We start from the raw sequence: 18,014 nt of genomic DNA, 5'->3' as shown, positions 1-18,014 counted from the left end.
ATTAGTATATCATCAACATGGGATAATACAGCATAAGTTGGAAATGCGTATGGCTAAAGTTGGTTTCTTTGGTCTCTGAATTCTTACGTTGGATTTCAGTATGCGTCTTGGTTCAGTTGGTAAAATGTTTATGTTGAAGAAACATATTTAATTATTTTTTCACCAGTGTAATGAGATCCCACTTAAAATAAGCTGTACTACTAATGATGATGCTGTGACAGTAAGTTATTGTCAGTGAAGTCCAAGTCTCCACTGGTGGTTTTCCAAAATTCTTGCAGGACCTGTGTGAACGGATGCTGATACATTTCCTGCAAGACAAATGGTCTTCTGTTCCCTACAAGCACTGAAGGGAACCCTGGAAATGACCCTGATAGGTCACCTAATATGGGGAAGTACTTCTTTATTACAAAATAATTTTTTTTTTTAATTAAAGCTCATTTATTTAATGTTAGTGGGTTTAGGTTTAATTTGTGTTTTCAGTTAAAACAGGAAAATAAAGACCTGTCTCAGACTTTCTAATAGCTTATGAAGTTTCTAGAATTGAATCCTTAAAAGATTAGGAGAAATACAAAAGTAAACAGGAGCAAGTCATACGCAGTGAGGGCATACACAATTAGCCATGAATAGCAAAGACGATCATTATGAAGAATGAGTGTTCAGGCTTGTGAATCATCCCTGGTCCAATATAAGTTATGATTCAAATGATGTCTGGACTGCTTTGTGTTCAATATAGTATTTAAATGCAAATCATGTTTCGTATTTTCACAGTCGTACTCTGAATGCAGCATGACTAACCAGCTAAGGAACTTCCCAACCCAGAATTATAAAGGAAGAAGTGGGGCTTTTTTCTTGGCAGCGTAATAAAGGCTGAACTTGACTGTTCATAGCCTGAAATGTATGGCTTCTTGATTTCACTCTTTTTGTATTAACAGAAATATTTTTTTGATTGTTGGCATTCTTCAGTAAAATTCTAAACGTGGTGTCATTTCTGTTTCTCATACACACACACACACACACTTGACCCCCATCATACTTAACCTGTAATGAGGAACGCAGGCCAAGAGTTCAGACCATCATCTTCTCTTTCCTTCTCCTCCTGGTCGTTTAAGGAATGAGGAGGACATGGATCACTTATTATTTCATCAGCCAAGTTACGTTTTGGTTAGGAAGAACACATGATGCTCCTGCTTAGGGTTGGTGAGTACAGGCCAAGTATCGAACTTAAGGAAGTATCCCTAAATATAACTGGTTTGAAAGCTCTTGGCCAAGTTATGAATTCATTTATGGAAGAACAAAAAAACTCTATGCCCTACCCCCACCAGTCAAAAGGATTTAGGAAGGTCAGGTATAGGAACACTTCAGTGTTTTAGTCTGCTGTCCACAAAGATAACCTTCATGCAGAAGTGGGTAGAAAAAAACAAGAAGAAAATCCTGTCAGTGCAGCTGACGTTCAGAGAGAATTGTGTGACCTTCTTTTAAAGGGACTAACCCTTTCACACATTTTATTAGGATAACTGATAATAGTGGTGGCTTTTCATCAGGCCCCTTGTTTTTTCTACATGGCTGAAAAACCCAGGAATTCAGAGGGTACCTAATCTGGAGATTATAATTTGGTATAATTTGTTGTCAAATTTTTTCAGTGTCAGCTTTTTCAAATTATTAAAAGGGGTAGTGTTACAGAACTTGCAGTTCACTTTCTGATATCAAAGCCCTTGTTGCTAAAACAAGCTGATAAAGAGCAGTTTTCTGTGATGGCTTTTCTGTTCCTTCCTGCATCTCTCTGATGACCTGAGCATGTTAATGCAGAATGAATGAGAATGCAAACAGAAGGTACCAGATCTGCTGTTCCACCCACGGGAGATTCTCATTCTGTACCAAATACTTTCTTAATTCTTTTAAGCACACCCAAAGCCTTGCAGCACTTTCAGACTCCTCATTATATTTGTGTGCCTGCGTAGCCCAGATGAGGAAAACCCAAACAAAATAACTTCCCTTCTAGCTGCTACTGACTGGAATTTTTGTGGTTTGTTCTTAAATGCAGGTAGGGATCAGAGGATTAAATATGCTGGCAACAAAAGCCATTTTAATAAAGCATAATCTTATCACCAGGTGGAAATAACAGTTGTTTGGTGTGATGCTGGAGAAGGCAAAAATACAATTTTTCTGCTCTGTCTGGAAAGAATCAGGATAATGGGCTTTTACAATCTGAGACCAGTGGAGTGTTTTTCAGTGAGTAGAAAAGGAGGTTATTAAACAATGCCTGCGAAGGATAAACATTTTTAAATCTGCAAGCCTGGAAAGCTTGCCCCAGGCTGAAATGGGTAAGACAGTCCTTGGCCCACTGATGGTCATTTTTTATAAGTTCTTAAACATGGTACTTAGAGTGCTGATATTTTGCCAGAGAGGATATTTACATACAAACCTTTTAACCTGAAGACAGGCTTCAAGCAGAATAGTGGAAAATCTGATACAGGATTCAATGAGAAACTGAATTAATGTGACTTGGCATGCTTTGATATGTTCAAAATAAGAATGGCCAAAAAACCCCCTCACTTTATTCTCTTAGGTGTATTGATAAAGGTAACTGTATGAAATTTGTCCATGGAAGGCTGATGTTAGTAAGTGGGGCTGGCTTACCTTAGAACAGCTGTGCTGGATTTTTTTTGCCCCTGTGTGTCAGCCATACCCTTCTTTTGGAAATAGCCGTGTAACAGCTGCCAAGTGATTGTGGTCAATGGCCCAGCATAGTAAATTAAACTGACACCTATTTCACATTACCTTGGTAGTCAAGGCAGTAATCTGCAGTGGTTTAGGCAGCTGCCACTTGAGCAGCTGAGCCTTTCTCTCTTCCCTGGGTGGGAACCTTGCGGAGATGGGTAGGGCAGACAGCTGGGGGCAGGCACTGGTGCGGCTGTCCCGGCATTAGCACTAACCACTTCCAAGTCAGAGCCCCTGGACCTAACGCTTAAAAAAGTCTGGTTTCAAATGTATTTAACTTAAACTAATTGGAAAAATCTTGTGGCAGTATGACTGGTTTTTTCCCTGAATTCAGTGTGATATGCCCTTGAAGAAACAATTTCCTGTTAGTCACATGGGAATGAATGACACAAATGAACAGAATAGTAAAGAATGCTATGGACAAGATATTGAGCTTAGCACTGAAGAGTTGGGATAAAATTTGTGGATGTAGGAAGAAGTCAGAGTTGATGGTCCTTTCCAGCCTTACTGAATTATAATCTAGATATTCGTGAACTTTAGATACAACAATTACATGTTGTTGTATTAAGAACATAAGCTACATTGTGAAAAAAGTTACAGAGTGTAGGAGCACATCTGCTTACTGGTGGTGGTAGTAGAATGCTAAATTCTGTGCATAATAAATGCTTATTAGAGGGTTGAACATCTGATTTACTACTCTCAGTAAATCCAAAATCAATTACATGAACAGGAGCCTTGGTTGACATCAGTGGTTTTTGGATTGGGCCTTATTGAAGAAAGTAGTTTTGCTGTTTTTCACTGCTTTTGATGTTTGAAATAGCCATACAACTTATTTGCTAACAAAACCCAAAAATATCGCCCTCAGGCAGTTACTGTGGGTGACAGAATAATTATTCCATTGAAAATAGCTAAAATTGAAACAAATAGGCTGTGGTTGTCTAAAAATATTATCTAGCCTTACATATAGACAGTGCCAGGTCTCTGTCTTTATTGTTGAAAAAACACATGGTAAGGTTTTATAACTTAGATTATTCTATTCTGAAAAGACTACAACTAATTTGTTCTATAAAAGTTGCTTTATAAAAATAGGACACTCTGGTAACAATGATAGCTTTTATGGTTAAAAAATTAGTAATGGGAGTCTGAAATGTTTTCATAAGGAGATTTGATTAATGTATCACAAATTGTTGGGGTTCTTAAGTAGAACTTCTTTAGGGCATGTTGAGTATATCTGCTTACTGATTTCAAAGAAAAAGGCTCTGATCAATAAAAAAATTGTAAGTTTTCAGAGAGTATTGCATTTTTTTTCCTATCTCTTGAGATTTGAGACTGAAAAGAGTACATCTAAATTCCTGATTTCTGGGGAGTTGTTAACTGGTATAGATTTCTTAATGTAGAAGAATGTACATCTGAATCTTAACAGTATGTTTGCATAAATTTAGGCTTCTCATTAATTTTGATTTTAGTGTGTGAAAGAGTTATATTCAGCTTGAAATTCTTCTTTGATATGTATACTCATGCAAAATGCTGATTCAGTAAAGCATGAAATTTCTTGTCATAATTTCACCTTACTTTGATAGCAGATGGAGAAGAAGCTTCTTAATGATGAGAAATATGGGTCAGGGAAGTAGAAGACCTAGATTTTAGGTGCTTCTTACAATGAGGGAATTAAATGTAAAAGTTTCTGTATTCCAAGAGGGTTATTTCTTGGAGTAAATCTAGGGAAACGGGTATCTCCATTCATCCCTTTGAATGATGACTACTCTGTGAGGAACGAACACAGAGCGCAAAAGGGAGCTTGACAGAAGCATAATAGTGAACTTTGCAAAGGTGGGTTGTGTTGCATGCATCATGCATTTTCCCTTGGGCTGGGTAAAATGTGAAATGGGTATTGGAGGCCAGAGTGTCCGGTGTCCCCCACACCCCTTTGTGTGGGGGCAAGGAAGAGTCATCTGTTCTTGACTCGGCTGATTCTGGTCCCAGTAATCTTGAATATGTTTGTGTGAGCATGTGCAGTGGTACAGCTTCAGGCTCGTGGGCCACATGTAAGCTATTCTTTGCTTTCGTTTGGACTGGTTACTGGTTACTTCTGCTGTGAATGAGGTGATGTGGCTGTGAACCCTGTCTGGCTGAGAGGATTCAGAGTTTGACTCTTTCCCCAAGGCAAGTGTTTTGACCACTGAGAAATTACAAGAAGGGGGTGCGGTGATACAGGCAATTTCTATCTATGCCATCAATTCTGTGTTTAAAAAGTGTTTTTAAGTAATTTCTTTTCCCCACTCAAATAATTTGTAGCATAAATCCAAGGATTTGGTAAAAACCTATTTCTGGAGGAGAGGCAGATTTTAATTTTAAGGGTGTTAGCTCAATATACATGGAACAGCTTGTGTGTAATGGAGCCTTGTGATTTCACTCTGCAAAGTGCAGTGCCTGAGAGGCGTTGCGGCGTTCAGTATCAGGAAGCCTGAGCTGCTTGATGGTTATGCATTACCTGTGTCCATTTCCCTCATTATAAAATTAAATAATGGTGCCTTTTGTGAAATGCTTTGGCATTTCATTATTTCAGGACATGAAGATACAAATATCTTGGAGCTATGAAAATAAGTACAGTATTCTTCTGTACTGAAGTTTAGGAATGCAGGATTGGATTTCTGAACAGCTAAGTCCAGTTCCTTCCTGTGCAGTGAGCTAGGTGAGGATGTTGCTGAATTTACAACTTCTAATGGATGTTGCCAGCCTACGTTGATAAATGACTGATTTATACCCATTTGTTCTGTGTCAATATGGGTTTCAGCATAAGTATTTTTCTCCGTCTTGGGTGTTTTCCCTTCCCTAATAACAAAGTGTAGCTTTGTAGTGTCGTTCCAGCCTTTGTTGTGCTGAGGCAGCAAAGGCTTGCCTGTCAACGTCTCATATGGGAAAACCTCTAGTCCCCTGATCGCTTAGCATCTTTCTCTGCAACCACTTAAATTCACTTTTCTTACCCATGTCTTTGTAAAATGACTTGATAACTCTGGGGTTTGCTTTCCTTGTGCTAGTCTCATGTTGGTGGTGCCTGGGTGCCTTGCAGGCTGGCTGCCGAGAGGCTCCAAATTGCTTCTCCCTGCTTCCAGGTGACGAGATTCCTACATGAGTGACCTTACATTTTTATGCTATTTAAATCCACTCTGTTTCTACTGCTCCGTTTCTCAGTTCATCAGATTTCTTGTGTATTGCATGTAGTCCTCTGATCTTGTGAAGCCTCTTGAATTTAGGGAAGCAAGTTTTGATGCTGCTTCTTGTCCCAAGGTCAATAATGAAACATTTAAAAATACCTGTCATGGCCCAGTTTTGGGGGAACTTTGCTAACAACCTGCCTCCAGCCTCACAGTTCGGCTTTCAGTACTGCCCAGTGTCATCTTGTCTTTGAGCTACTCCTTAGCAATGTACAGTTTTTCTCCTCATCTCTCTTATAATTGTGGCTAGTTTTACATGTGGCACTGCATCAAACACCTTGGTGCAGTTGGGGTAGGTGAGATCTAGTATTTCTAAAAAGTAGTTTACTTTTCTCAAATGCATGGTAGTCCTTTATTACAGGCAGGAAAAAGGAGAATCAGAGGGCCAGGGAGGGAGGTATGCATCTGCATGCCCCCAAGAAGTCCAGGCGCTTCAGCCAGTGGGGTGGCAGGCATCGCTGGAAGCAGATGCCTGGGTGGCTCACAGCATATTGCTAACGTGAGACTGGCTGTTTTCAGTCCAGTTTTCAACATGGATATACTGACTGCAAACCCACTTTGCCCAGACCTTGCTATGCTCCCAAAAGATACGATGAGCCCTTCCTCCCCTTGCCTCCCCCTCCCCAGAGGTTCTCTTTAAAATTCTTGCCATATCCTGAGGTGCCTATGTGAATGCCCTGGTAGTAGAGAGCAGCTGCCAGGCGTTACTGCAATTCCTGCTGGTGCAGGCACCTTTGCGGCAAGGGCCTCAGCGGCCAGCAGAGCTGCAGTCAGGCAGCATGGGTCCTGCTGGATGCCAAACTGGCAGGAGTGAGTGTCTGCCTGTGGCAGTGTTGCTTATTGCCCATCTGGGCATCTATTTAACAACAACAAAAAATCTATTTAACAAAAAAATGAAGATGTTTTGGATTACCCAGCTTCTGGTAATCGCCTAACTCAATTTTTTTAATCTGAAAACCCACAGAGTAAAGTTTGACATTTGAATGAATCGGGAAGCGTCTCCTAGTCTGAGGCAGAATGCTGTCTCATGGTGGTGATGTCCTACTTCTGTGTTGTGAAAATAAAATACACAAAAGGAAGTTCGGGAACTTAGATCAGGACAGGGAGAAGACAAACAAAACCTCCCCTTCAGAAACTGGTTTCTTACTCATTTAACCTAAGTACATTTAAGCTTATTTGGCATTTAAAATTTCAGAGCTATTCAGTTGCTGTCTTTCTACTTTAGCTCCTTCCCTCATTCGGTTTTCTCCATTTTCTTTGTTGTGTGTATGTGTCTTGTTAATATGGCTAATTGTTTTAAATTGCAAATTTTGTGAGTGAAAATTGATTAGTGTGGACAGAAAATGGAAAAACTTGATATTTTTTACCATTACATGTCCTTTCATACTAATAATGAATTAAAATAATTGGAGAAAAAGGATCTTCTAGCTAGAGTCAAAATGCCTGTCAAATACATGGCACACAGCAGCCTCTGTAAATTAGATAGAGATGCATAAATGTATGATATTCTTGAGTTGAAACCAACAGATCCTATGAATATTACAATACAATACTGATTTATGACAACTAATGTGAAAATGCTTGCCGTTCTATCTACCTTTCCTTGGGCTTGTGCAGAATTGTCCCTGCGGTGTGTGTTCTGGAATGTTAACTACAGCTGTTGGTTTTATTAATAACAGTGGAAACTGTTACCTATTAAATAAAATAAAAACATACATGAAATGGAACAGAAGCAGTCTGCCTTATTATTATTATTATTATTATTATTATTATTATTATTATTTGGTTACAACTCTCTTTGACAGCTCTTTACCTTTTAAGTAAAACAGCCTGATTGTAAAAGCACAGAATTCACAGTATAGAGTAGATGTTTCAGATTGCCTTTATTTCTTTAAAATGAGGCCTCCAGTAAAGCACGACCAAATTTTGAAAAAGAAATTTGTTAGGGATTTTTTTTCTTCAGGTTATTGATAGTGTCATGGAAATCACAATTCTATAAGCGGCAGGCTTCTTTCTTCTCCTGTGTTTGATGATGACAGGTGCTTAGGGCGTGAAGACTTGCTTCTTGAAAAGGAAATAAATTCGTCCTATCAACAGCAGTACAGCTTTCGTTATTGTTCATGTCTTCAGTGGTATATATTCTTCTTTACGTTTCATTGAGTTTAAATTTAGAAAGATTAAACACAATTTTCAAAATTTGTGTTGGGGAACTAAAACCTTTGTGAATAATTTTACCTATTTTTTGGTAAGCTGGATAATTCAATTAAGATTCGTCTGGAAGAGCAAAGTTGATTACATAAGGAGTTACACAAGCAGTAAGGTCAAAGGCATAGTGAGAAGATACACAGAAAATGCTAAATAGGAACTTTTAATTCTTTCATCTTTTCTAACGTACTGCAGTAATGATGAAAAGGAATGTTGTCCCATAAGCTTTTTATATTATTTTTTTTTCCTTTGAGTTACAGGTCGCATACTTAGGAAATTCCTGCAATGACATTGGAAGGGTAATTTGTACGTGTATGAAGTGCTAGACTTCTTTCTATTCTCTTAAATGGTTGATGATAGCTTCAACTGTAAAGAGCTTCAAACATGGTTAGCCATGTTTTAGTTAACTTATGTTGTTAGATGACCAACTTTGATGGGTTTTGATTTGGAAAGTGGGAAACAATTTGGATTTTATAATTTAAATTGGAGTATTTGTTTCTTTCTCCTTTGCAATGTCTGAATAATTGTGGTGGCGTTCTAGAACTGTGTTGCAATATTACCCGAAATAATATGGGATATCTCGATATCAAGAATAGCCTTCTATCTTTTTATTCTACTGTGCAAGATGACCACTTCTTGTGTTGGAATTTTGTAAGTGTATTTGTTTTAATCTTCATACCTTGGAGGGTATTTTTACAAAAGACTTGATTACTACTACATTTGATGCTTTTTTCCCTGTTAAAATTCCTCAATATTTACTGTTTGCCTTTCATACATCTCCTTCAGTGTGTGCTATTCCTAGGAATTTTGAACATCTGTGACTATCTTTCATTTCATAAAATAAGTAGGCAGTCAGCATCTTTCACATATGGTTGAAGGTGCTTGTTGTCTATCCAAAAATTATTAAATGTGGTCTGTTATCTGCATAGTTTCTCAGTGTTAGTATTGAAATGTGAATAGTAAGGATGCTTTTGTATGATGCTATGATTTTCTTTCATGTATTCTGGCTTCCCTAATACCTAATGCAATTGTTAATGAACTTCTTTCATTTGCTTAATCATGTGTATCAAATGGAGCCCACTGAAAAAAAGTCTTTGAACTGGCATTAGTTCTAGGAATTAATAGTTTGGTTTAATGGATTTAAATGTTTAGAAAATTGAGTGGTAAATGGCAAAGAGAGAGATATAATTTTATGGTTAGATAAATTTGGAGTGTTTTTCTAAAATGTTTACTTTTTTAATTTTTTTTTTTAGGGCTGAGGGTAGCCCAGGATGGCTGCAGCTTCATATGATCAGTTGTTAAAGCAAGTGGAGGCATTAAAGATGGAGAACTCCAACCTTCGGCAAGAGCTAGAGGATAACTCAAATCACCTAACAAAACTGGAAACCGAGGCATCTAATATGAAGGTATTGCAAACTCTGTGCCTGTGCGCATCAGCGTTTCAGTTGCTGCCTTTTGTGTTATGGGCTGGTAGTTAGTTACTCAACAAGTTTTGTGTGCTTTTAGATTCCTACAGAAGTCCTCTTCCAGACGGTGTAAGGGAAAACTATCAAATCTACTTAGTGAATTTTTTTTTTAATTTGAAATATTTGAAAACAGTTTTTAGAAACAGCTTCCAGGTTTCATAGCTTCTTTTCTGGTGTGTCATGATACGTGCTACCATTTTAGCACTGCTATGCTTACCAGCAGGAAGTCCAGTCTGCTGACATAGTTTGACAAAGCAAGTATTGTTCAGCTCTTGAAAACATGGGAGGGACTAGAGGTTTTCAGTGTTTTAAGGTAAGTTTAAAAATTTGGGGGTTTACTGCAGTTACAGTATTTAACATCCTGAAAGGAAAAGTTCATTTTAAAATAAGACCACAAGTTCTCCAGCCTCTCCCAAAGCATAAAATCATACTTAATAATTTCACCCAGATCTGTCCATCTGGTGTTTATTGGCTAGGTGTAGGCCTTCAGAGCCACCTATCCAAGAGGAAACACTAGGCTCAGCTGGAATTCAGATGGATTTTGATCAGTAAGAAGATACATACACAGCTGTATCCGTGTGATCCATGACACTGAACAAGGCAGAATTTCACAAGCATTATAGCTGCATTAATGCAGTGCTCTTAAGCTGACAAATCCTGCTGCTTTTTGCTAATAGCCAGCAAAACCAGACTGCTTTTGGTACCTCAGTTAATAGGGCTCAGAAATTGTTGGTATCTCTGCATGTACTCCTGTATAGGGTAGGCATATTCTAAATATTAAACATTTGTATGTTCATCTCCTTGCTTTCTGTTCTTCATATCACAGATTTACTGTTCCTTTATAACTATTTATTTTTTTTTAAATATGGTAATCTGGTGAATATAGGAATTAAAAAGACTTTGAACTGAACCTTCTTTTCCTCCAGCATGTAGGTTGTGACCTGTATATTCACTGTAAGAAGAAATATTTTCTTGGGTTCTGAAGCACTGTCACTAGTTAGAGCACTTGAAAGAAGCACAGATTTTTCAGATGCATTTAATCCTTGCATTGCAGTGTAAAATGAAAATGCTTCTGCTAAATTGAAATGAAATTAAAATTAGTCCTTTACACCAGCTACTTGAAACAGTGGTTGGCATTAGCAGCTGTGGAAAAAAAAATTTTGTTTGCTCAGTTACGTATCTGAAAGCTAGTTCTGTCATCTACATGGTTTTTCTTAATATAAGAAATTTGTCAGTAACTCTCCTTCCCTCCTTGTCATTTCAGTCTAAAATAAGGGAGGGAAGAACAGGAGAGATGATCTTCTCATAGTTTGAGAAAGGAAGAGTGAAAATGTCTTTTTTCCTTTCTTTTTCCCCATACAGTTCTTTTTTCTTTTTTTTTTAGCAGATAATTAAATTTCCACTGACCTAGAGGCAGACCAGCTGTATAAGCTGGTCTCTAGGGCATTAATTTGGGATGTGGAACAGCTTTCTGTCCTTACTTAAAACCTGGCAGACCACCAAACGGAAAGTGGCTCTATCGCACTCCACAGAGGAGTCCTTACGAGTGTATTCAGAGTAGATGTCACATTTTTTCTCTCCTGAAATGCCATTCTAGATCCAAGGAATTTATCCTAAAAAAAAAATCAACTTAAATATCAAACCCAGTATGTTTCTTCTCGTTTTGGGGGATGGGTGGGGAGGAAATTGTTCAGATTAATTTGTTTTGTTGGTTTTTTACTCCATATTCTATGAAGAAATCCTAATCAACTGTGTTCTTTGGGGGTGCTTGCTCCTGTGCCTGAACCAAGAAGCTGTTTCTTTCGCTTGTTTGTTTCAGATGTGTTTGGAAAGGTTGAAACCTAGCTTTGACTTGAACCTGAAGGATGGTATGGGAATGATCTTGAGTCCGACTGGAGTCTGTGGGTGAAGTTTGATGGGGATCATTGCAGACTTCTCTAGTCAGGAGATAATTGCGTTTTGCAAGCTTTTGGAGGAAGTATGCGGTGGCTTTGTTCCACTGAAAGACACTGCATGGTTTGTATGCTTCCAGTGCCATAATTAGGGATAATTACAAGAAAAGTAATTAGAAGGACCAGAACAGTGGTGATTGAAAGCCCTTTGGCTACCATATAAGCAGTTGAAACTCCAAATATTTTGGAGAAATTTGCGGGAATGCAAGTGTCACAGAGCCCTAGCAGCCCCTCCCACCAAGTAAAATCCCAGGTACTAGTGGGGGAAGGGGAGTGGCAGTGGGGAGAACAGGCTGTCCTTCTGTGGCAAACATCACTGTTCTTGCACCATGAATTTTGATCTGTGGGCTAGCATAGAAACATCTTGCAGTGATTCTTCGGACTGTTAATGTATTAGCTTGTGTCTCATTTGCCTTATATTCTTTAATCAGCTGTGAAAGGCAATAGTTAGGAAGGACATTTTAAAGACAATGTTTTATCTTTAAAGAAATTGGGTTTGGAAGTAGTAGTGTTAAAATGTTGTGTAAGTGTGCCTCATCTTTGTAATCACTCAATTTCAGAAATACAAGGTAGTCATCCTGGAATTAAAAGCTTAACATGATCTCATCTTTCATCTTGCACATGTATTTATTACAAACTACTACTGACCTATATAGGAACAATGTCCGAACGCTTCGTATTTAAAGCTAAATTTCATGTTTAAATGTGGAAACTGTCCATTTGCTGGCCAGAAAATGACATGATGGGTGAACAAAGATAAATGTGATAACAGGGGTGCCAAAATGTTTAGTACAACAGTGTCCACTTTGTTTTTTAATTTGTGTTGTCCTAGGGATTAACTGTTCAAACACAATAAATCCCTCAGAGTATTATGACTAACTTGGGAAATTCAGTTGTTACTATTGGCTTACTGTCAGATGAAATACAGCAGTTTGGTAAGATAAAATGTTCTCGCTAAATCAACAAATGTGCTGTTTGATGGTCAATGAAATAATGATATTGGCCCATAAATGGAGAAAAAGGGTTTCAGTGTCTAGATGTAGATAGCAACTGCATAAAACAGACTATGGACAAATTTAGGAAAAAATAAATAGTTTTATTTCAATTCAAAACCTGTAAAATGCATGAAGAGACAAAAAGCAGTCCAATATCAGCTGTACTACTTTGTGTGTGTAAATGTAGGAGACTTTTTGTCAGACTCTTCTGCCTGGTTCTTGTAAAAGACAAGTATTTTTCTGTTAAGAATGGCTTCTTTTTTTTTTTTTTTTTAATTATGTCATAGCTAATTCATACCAGCATTTTTCCCCATGTAAAATTGGGGGGGAGATAGATATATGTAATTTCGAGTACTCAAGAAGTAGCAGAAGAATAACGTTGTGCTTGATTTCCACACTCACTCTCTGAGTGCTTGAGCAATGCGTGTTATCTTGTGTAAGAAAGCCATCTTTATTACATGTAATGCTCTGTGGGCAAAACGTTCTCTTTCATCTTTATATAGTACACTTAAAATTATATTCTATATATGATTTTCCAGCTTATTTAATGTCCTCTGTATTGTGTCCACATGTATCAATAATTAAATAGGAAGACTGAAGACTGTCAGTAGAACAGATTCAGATTTCTTGAATTTTTTTGAGAAATGTTCTAACCAGCTAAATATACACTGTAAAGAAACAAGGCAATGGTTAAACTCTTGTTCTCAGAAAATCATGAGCTGCTTATTCATGGGTTTCTTTACAGGTTGGGTTTGGGTTTTTTTTTTGTGGAGGGTGTTTTTTTGGCAGATCATTGTCCTCATATAGAGGTTTTAGTTTTAGTAATTTTCTGTGGACTTTTTTGGTTATTGCTTTGTTTGTTTGTTTTAAGGAATTCAGATTTAGAAGGCAAAGTCCTAGAGAGCTAGTTACTATCATGTCTAGTGCAGGTCCAAAGAGTGGTTTATTTTTGACATGGATAGTGTTCGTGGGTTTCTTCTGCTAATTAGACGGCAGGGTAATAAACCTTGTGATGCTGTTGTAATAGATTGGAGTGGATTTTGATTAAATAAAAAAGCAAGCGCTAAGATATTTTGAGGATTTTGATTTTAAATGTGTTTGTACAGTGTTAAGCTAAGATGATTTAATGTGGTTGCAAAAGAAATTTTAAGCCTATAGAATATAATATCCCAGATTTATTGCAGTGTTGTGCACACTCTGTGAGGTTGATTAATTAGTACTCAAATTAACAAAATTAAAGGTAAAAACTGTGCTAAAGAAGATGCCATGGTGCCTGTTTTTTGTCTTGTTTCTGTCATGATGGATTTGTGAGAGTATGAGAAAGCTTATATCTTACTAGAACTGAGTGTGATTTTACAGTTAAATATGATTAAGTTGCATTTTATTTTATCTGCAAATATAACTTCCTGTATCTTTTTATGACTATTTGAAGGGATGAATACACAAATCCTTAGCAGGAAGAGCAGACTGACTATCAAGTTAGCAACTTAACAGTTACAGTAGCTTGTTTTTTTCATTAAAAAGAGGAATCTGAAAAATGTACTTCTTCCAGGTTGGAGTTTGTTAGCATATTTTGTTAATAAGAACAGAAGATTGGTGTTCAGGGTGTTTCAGGAACTGGCTTGCAATGTTTTGACAATCTGTTACACTTTTTGGGCATGAACTTTTTGTTAGCCTGGTATGGAAGTAGCATTTTGTGACGTTTAAGCTGTGAGAGTTGAAAAAAGGAGTGCTGATCCTTTACATCATGTATACCAGGGCTGAATCACATCCTTTTTTTTTTAGAAGTTTACCGTTGTGGCAACATAGGAGTTCAGATACTATTGGTACCCTTTATCCCCCCTTGCCTAATTTTAAAGGTTTGCTTTAAAATGGCTGCCGAGGGATTCTTTCTTTTGGAATGTGTGACTACTTTTACCAGATGTCTCCTTGATTAGGTAGGCAGCTGATGACATTTTCTTTTAACTCACCAAACCCCAATTTATGGTCATACAATCTGCTTAGCTACCACGTCTTGATATTTAACCTTGAAAATCTACTTTATTCTGATCAGCTGTCTCTGATCATCAGTGTTTAATGATACTCATTGTAAAGCACAGAAGGTGCTAGGAGGTATTTTTGTAACTGGTACAAGAATTTGTAGTTCAATATATCATGGTAAGCCATGTGCTTGCAAATTAGAATTTGAAGCCTAAAATGTTCACAGAGACCTCTGATACATACAGCTTAACAATTTTGTCATGTGCTGTATACATATGGAGTGTGTATCTGTCTATCTGTATATGAGGTTCCTCAAGTAGACAGTAGATAAATACATTTAATGGATACCCATGTTTGCAATCCCATCTTCAGAAGTCTAACAGAAAAGGTTTTTATTTGGCATCACACACAGTAAAATGTTTCACCAAGGCATACAGAAATAAAAAACAAATGATTGAAAAACTATGTTAAGGTATGAAAGCAAAGCATTCAGTAGACAGAATAGAAATGCTTATGTTAAAATAGATACATTTGATCTGGGATGGCTATTAGTGAATAGACTACACATAGTAAGCAAACTGCAGTATAATTATGTTTGTATTTGAATCTTGAATTTAGTGTGATAGGCATTTCTTTGTGGATCCTGTTGCACATTAAAGTATTGACATCATTTCCAGAATTGTCACTGGAAATCTGATTTACAAGTGACCTAAGTTATCTGGTATGTTACTTCTGCTAAGAGGTCAAGTCAGGTATAACATAGTGGATTATAGTTGCTTCATGAACCAAACCCAATGTTGTGATAGCTCCACAGTAATTGCTCAGACGGAACTTAGGGGTATTTCCCTACTATGTAGAGAACATCTCAGTGCCTCTGTCTCAAATTTAGGTGTCAACAATAAAACTTCCAGAACAAAGGGATAAAACAGATACAGTGAATTGTCAGAAATAAATTATACTCACCCAAGTGTTTGAAAGCAACTTGAGTATGAAATTGCTGAACTCTAAGGTACTATGTGTTCCACCCTCTCCTCTTCAGCAGTTGGGAAGATTGAGGTATGACCCCTTTGGCTTTAAAGAAGGAGCAGATTACAGCGTAAGAAAGAGGTGAAATAATTTACTGGAGTGATTGTGGGATCTGGATGCTTAAAATTGTAGTAATGCAGATTATTTCCCATCTGTCAAAAGTCTTCATCAGTTTGTCAGCTGGTAATTTCTTGTTCATGGATTCTGAAGTTCCTCTATGGTAAGTTTCCTCCTTGCAGCAATTTGGCAGGTATGGCTTCTTAGTCAAAGCTTCTCTTTTGTGTAACACACACTATGTCAGCCTTACCTCTTAAGAGAGATCTTGTGTTAGTTAGGTAGCCCCTAGCCCCTGAGATTCTTTGCCAGCATCTTTCCACTTGCTTCTTTATGTCTTTTCCTTCATTTGTTTTCTGTTAAACTTAATGATACACTCTCAAACTGTAGAATTCAAACTGAAGGAAGTTCAGTAATCTTTTTGGTTTTTCTTGCTCTTCCACAGACAAGACATCTGAATTGCTTACCAAATTTGTGTATGCATGTCATTTTCCTGCAAGATCCTTTGCATGTTTAAGTCCTTCTGGTATAACAATCACTTGTGATTATCGAAGATCAAGATCTGTATTCTGTGTTTAAAATGGCCTCAGCATGCAAGTTATGGAAGCTGGCATGTGTGATGCCACTTTTAAAGAAGAAGTTTAGGAAAAACTGCTGATCTACTGACCTGCAAGCTTGAGTTTGTAATGGACATGTCAGAAACCACAGTAAAGAACAGACTACTAGTGGGCAAAGAGTTAACATTTCTTCCTCAGGGAGAAGCGTAGCTCACAAATACGAGTTCTCTGAAGGCATCACTGAGTAGGAGGTGAGCAATATTGGCACTGATGAATCTGCTTGGATTTCTAAAATGAGTTTAGTAATGTCCCTCACCAAAGACTCCTGAATAACCTAAGTTGATTTAGGAAGATTCTTTGATTACTATCCAACTGAAAGGTAGAAAATGAAGAGCAGAATAAATAGCCAGGGTTTGTTTTTTTTATTTTACCAGTAGTGTCCTACTGAGATTTCTGCCGTGACCTGTGTTTTTTCAAGATATTTGTAAGTTATCTGGAAAAAAAGAATGAGATTTTAAAGTTCTGTTTTTAGTGTGGTAAAAATGAACACAGAGTGTGAAGAGCTGCAGAATAATCTTGCGGTGTTGAGTGACTGAATTGAATACAGAGCAAATAAAATTCAGTGCTCCAAAGCATAAAACAATCGTGACAGAAACAGCCTTAATTTTGTATACGTAACGAGCGGTTCTGAATTAGCATACCAACAACATAGAAGAAGGTCTTAGAGATGCTGTAAATATCTGAAAATGTCAGGTTTTTTGCTAAGTGGTCAGGTTAGTGCTTGGTTTGGATCCAAAGAGTCGGTCTAATTTTGGGAATTACTGGGCATACATAGGGAAACAAAAAAAGCTGTAATTATGTCAGGCTGGACACTTGCTGCATCCAGAAGTTGAGTAGTATGTCCTGTTCTGATGAACCTTCTCAGAAAGGATCTAGTAGAATTAGTATATGTGCAAAGAAAATTAAGTGGTATGAAAAGCTTCCTTAAGTGGCATGATTGACTAGAATGGGACTTTTCAGGTAGAGTGAGCTGGAAGAAAGAGGAACAGGATGGGAAGAAGACTCTTGAGCTCTAAAAGATCATAAAATAGCATAAGGAAAGTTAATAGGGAATTACTAGTTTCCCTCAATACCAGATCTAAGGGACATCAAATAACATTATCGGATAGCAAGTGGAAAACAAAGAAAACAAGGTTCGTTTCTCATTGTAAGTCTTTGCCATGGGAGCATTTGGATGCCAGAAGAATTGATCAGGAGGTAGTGCCACTGGAGATGTGGTTTCAGGAAGTCCGCAAGTCAAGGCTGGTTGGAAGCTGAGGGGAGGACATACAAGAGAAATGAACGGTAGGTTTTGTTTTGTTCATGTATCCTCACCAGGTTCCTGCTGTGGGAGGTGGGATGCTGGTGTCGATGGGTGTTTGGTCTGTTTCAGTGTGAAGGACAGCATTTGCTCTTGGTTCTGTTTCTTTTTTTCCCAGTTGGATTATGCCCCCTTAAGAAGGGGGAGGAGGAACTTCCCTCCCTTCTAGAACTCCAGAGCATTGTGAAGGAAAGTGGCCTTCCTCTGAGGCAGTGGGGGGGTGGGGGGGTGGCTGAAGTGGGGTGAAGGAGGGAAGGTGGCAGCAGTAGCCTGTAGGAAACAGAGACCTCTGCCTAGCTGGTGATGGAGAGTGCGTTCTTGGACCAGGTGGTGCTCTGCAGTTCATATCTGCCCTGCAAGGGTACAGTAGGCAGTGGGTGGAGGTGGGGGGTGTTGCACCGAGACTCAAGAATAGGATTTGAAGTGTCTCTGCAAATAACTTTTTTTTTTTCCTATTCAGATGTTTGACATTTTTAATTAAAAGGT

General features: G+C 37.9%; 1 protein-coding gene across 5 annotated transcripts in view; it reads left to right on the top strand.

The window, feature by feature from the left end:
* Window positions 1-18,014, top strand: part of APC (APC regulator of WNT signaling pathway) — a 317,483-nt gene that overhangs the window by 35,273 nt on the left and 264,196 nt on the right. For all 5 annotated transcript variants that reach the window (XR_007505045.1, XM_049794815.1, XM_049794814.1 and 2 more), the window contains exon 2: window positions 9,392-9,544. Coding sequence is in view for 4 of the 5 variants with exons in the window: in XM_049794815.1 (XP_049650772.1) it covers window positions 9,410-9,544 (135 nt within the window). In the remaining variant the exon portion in view is untranslated. The remainder of the gene's footprint in view (window positions 1-9,391; window positions 9,545-18,014) is intronic.

This window comes from Accipiter gentilis, chromosome Z (assembly GCF_929443795.1).
Source record: "Accipiter gentilis chromosome Z, bAccGen1.1, whole genome shotgun sequence".
Taxonomy (NCBI): Eukaryota; Metazoa; Chordata; class Aves; order Accipitriformes; family Accipitridae; genus Astur; species Astur gentilis.
The sequence above is the reverse complement of the archived record's forward strand: the minus strand, read 5'-3'. Positions and strand labels throughout refer to the sequence as shown.